Here is a 3,628-nt window from a genome sequence, read left to right as displayed (position 1 = left end):
TTCTTGGACTTCACAAAATAAGGTCGAAATTTTCTGAATTTAAAAGAACTTTTTTTTTTATATGAATAAATAAATTGTTTGACTCGATTGATAACTGAGTCTGGGACTAGGATGTTGATACATGATAGCCGTTGGATCCTAAATACTGTATCGTTGCGTAATATTATCCATTAGATCAGTTTACGATAGAAAACCGCTTCTTCTTCCCGGCTCAATTAAACTCTTTTGACTCTAGTTCCCTGCAAGAACGGCTAAACCCAAACTCGTTTACCACACCAAAACTTGAAAGTTTACCGCTTTTCTCAATAGTGGTTCTTGTAATTCTCAATAATCAATGCAGTTTTTTTTAAACCCATGTAGAATATACTGCACCAGCGTGGCAATTTCAGCTAATTCCCAAATTTCTCAGTTCGCTCGTTTAGGCCAAATCGAGAATGCCCGTAAAGTGTTCGATGAATTGCCTAACAAAACTATTGTTTCTTGGAACTCAATTATCGCTGGTTATTTCCAAAACAAGCAACCTATTAAAGCTCGGAACATGTTTGATATTATGCCTGAAAGAAATTTAATTTCTTGGAATAATTTACTTTCTGGATATGTGAAAAATGGGATGATTAGTGAAGCGAGGAGAGTGTTTGATATAATGCCGGAGAGAAATGTTGTTTCATGGACGGCCATGGTTCGGGGTTATGTTCAAGAGGGTATGATTGTTGAGGCTGAAAAATTGTTTTGGCAAATGCCTGAGAAGAATGTGGTTTCTTGGACTGTGATGTTAGGTGGGTTGATTCAAGATTGTCGCATTGATGAGGCGAGGAGATTGTATGACATGATGCAGGTCAGGGATGTTGTTGCTAGGACGAATATGATACTAGGGTATTGCCAAGAGGGACGTGTAGATGAAGCTAGAGGGATTTTCGATGAGATGCCAATAAAGAATGTGATTTCTTGGACTACAATGATTAGTGGGTATGTGCATAATAATAAAGTTGATGTTGCTAGGAAGCTTTTTGAAGTGATGCCGGAGAAAAATGAAGTGTCGTGGACGGCTATGTTGATGGGTTATATACACAATGGAAGGATACAGGATGCTTGGGAACTTTTTGGCAGAATGCCGATGATGTCAATTGTTGCTAGTAATGCAATGATTCTTGGGTTAGGGCAGAATGGAGAGGTGAGGAAAGCAAAGATGTTGTTTGATCAAATGAGGGAGAAGGATGATGCAACTTGGAGTGCAATGATTAAGGTTTATGAGAAGAGAGGGTTTGAGTTGGAAGTGTTTCATTTGTTTACTTTGATGCAAAGAGAAGGAATTGGAGTGAATTTTCCATGTTTGATTAGTGTTCTTTCTGTTTGTGCTAGCTTGGCGAGTCTTGATCATGGTAGGCAGGTTCATGCAAAGTTGGTGAGATACCAGTATGATTTTGATGTGTATGTTGTCTCAGTTTTGATCACAATGTATATCAAATGTGGTGATCTTGTAAAAGCAAAACAGATTTTTGACAGGTTCACTACAAGGGATACTGTTATGTGGAATTCTATTATAACTGGTTATGCCCAACATGGTTTAGGTGAAGAAGCTTTACAAGTTTTTCACGAAATGTTCACCTCTGGCATCATGCCAGATGATGTAACCTTTGTTGGAATTCTCTCTGCCTGTAGTTACACTGGAAAGGTTAAAGAAGGGCTTAAACTTTTTGAGTCAATGGAGTCAAAATATCTAGTGAAACCAAAAACTGAGCATTATGCCTGCATGGTTGATTTGCTAGGTCGAGCTGGTCAAATCAATGAAGCAATGAAGTTAATTGAGAAAATGCCAATGGAACCTGATGCTATTATTTGGGGTTCCTTGTTAGGTGCATGCAGAACCCACATGAAGCTCGATTTGGCTGAAGTTGCAGCAAAGAAACTTTTGCAGCTTGAGCCCAAAAATTCTGGGCCTTACATCTTGCTTTCAAACATTTATGCATCTCAAGGTAGATGGCGTGATGTTGCACAGCTGAGAAAAACCATGAGAGCAAGGAGTGTGACCAAGTCACCTGGATGTAGTTGGATTGAGGTAGAGAAGAAAGTTCATATGTTCACTGGTGCAGACTGTGTGAGCCACCCTGAGCATGCAATGATTATGAAGATGTTGGAAAAGTTGGGAGGATTATTGAGAGAAGTGGGGTATTGTCCTGACAGTAGCTTTGTGCTGCATGATGTGGATGATGAAGAAAAGGTGCATAGCTTGCGGTATCATAGTGAAAAACTTGCTGTGGCATATGGACTTTTGAAGGTGCCTGAAGGGATGCCCATCCGAGTCATGAAAAATCTTCGAGTTTGTGGGGATTGCCATTCTGCTATTAAATTGATTGCAAAAGTTACTGGAAGGGAGATAATATTGAGGGATGCTAATAGATTCCATCATTTTAAAGAGGGATTGTGTTCATGCAAAGACTATTGGTGATTAAGGAATCAGGGGTGCAGATGGAATTTGTGGGAACGATCATGCATCCCATAGAATTTTGACATATTCATCCAGAACGCAGGATGATTGTAACTTTTGATTGTAAAATTAGTTGCATAGTGAAGACTAACGGTGAGAAGTTTGAGTAGGAAAATTTTCGGCTATCATTTATGAAGTTCAAGGTTACTAATTGGCTCATTTTCTAGGAGAAAGAAGGAGAAATGTCAGAAATTACATAGATGGTCCTTAGTAATTTAGATGGAGAATCACTGAAACCACAGAAATTTACATCAGTATGTCCATACAAACTTCCTCCGCTCTGCCCAGACAATGAGTTAAATCTCTTTGCTGTGATAAGTATTCGGAGCTGCTCCTGTCTGAAGCAACTGCAAAATGCATCAAATTGCATTTTATCTCATGTCTACCAAATTCTGGCGGTAACAATTTTGCTGTAAAAATTACGTGTATTCTGTTTAGGTAAGTTATCATTCATCCTGTCAACTACTCTTGGTACTTAGCATCTGAAGCAGCTTATTCATCCGACCATTTCTGCCAGTAAAACTGCCTATCATCACTAGATTCATAACAGATACAACCTGAGTTCAATCCAATCTGCAATTGGCCAAAAAGGCTCTGTACAAAAGGTTCATCTAATGATAAGCATTTATACATGTTCCAAATTATATTTGCTGCCATTGCTGTTAGAGATTTAATCCTGCTGTTACATGGGAACATAGAGGTATTAATCCTTTCAAAAGTCTTCGTTGAGACAGTTTATATATCAGGTCATCATATCTAGATGGCAGATTCCAAGTAGTTTTAAGAACATAACTTCATTAATCTCTGATGAAATTTGCTAGGTCATACTCAAACTATTAGAAAAGCTCACTAAAATCCATAGGAGAGAGCCAGGTCTTCTATGCAACATGTAACAATACGTGTTTCACTGATGCTGATGTGGCACATTCTTATTAGTTGGTTGTCTTATCTTTTTTATGTTGGGTGAAATTTCATTTCATGTCAGTGAAACTATTTTCTTTTTCATGTTGCTAAGTTTTTCTCCGTCTGCGCAATAAAATTTATGAAGAAAGAGCTCAGCATATTCTCAGAATGAGGTCTAGGTCATAGAAAAGGGAAAGGGACAATTTCCCACCTAAGTTTTACTCTAAATTTAAAATCATA

At 38.2% G+C, this 3,628-nt stretch overlaps 1 protein-coding gene across 1 annotated transcript; it reads left to right on the top strand.

Moving 5' to 3' along the window:
• The first annotated feature begins 211 nt into the window (after nt 1–211).
• On the top strand, nt 212–3,129 carry LOC123220362 (pentatricopeptide repeat-containing protein At1g56690, mitochondrial-like). Its single transcript, XM_044642560.1, has one exon. It carries the CDS (start codon nt 335–337, stop codon nt 2,444–2,446), a length of 2,112 nt encoding a protein of 703 aa, XP_044498495.1. The 5' UTR covers nt 212–334; the 3' UTR covers nt 2,447–3,129.
• Nucleotides 3,130–3,628: the final 499 nt, after the last annotated feature.

This window comes from Mangifera indica, chromosome 7 (assembly GCF_011075055.1).
Source record: "Mangifera indica cultivar Alphonso chromosome 7, CATAS_Mindica_2.1, whole genome shotgun sequence".
NCBI lineage: Eukaryota > Viridiplantae > Streptophyta > Magnoliopsida > Sapindales > Anacardiaceae > Mangifera > Mangifera indica.
The sequence above is the reverse complement of the archived record's forward strand: the minus strand, read 5'-3'. Positions and strand labels throughout refer to the sequence as shown.

What these genes read in the sequence shown, in the direction of transcription:
- LOC123220362 (XM_044642560.1), top strand. Translation starts at nt 335, where the DNA reads ATGCAGTTTTTTTTAAACCCATGTAGAATATACTGCACCAGCGTGGCA.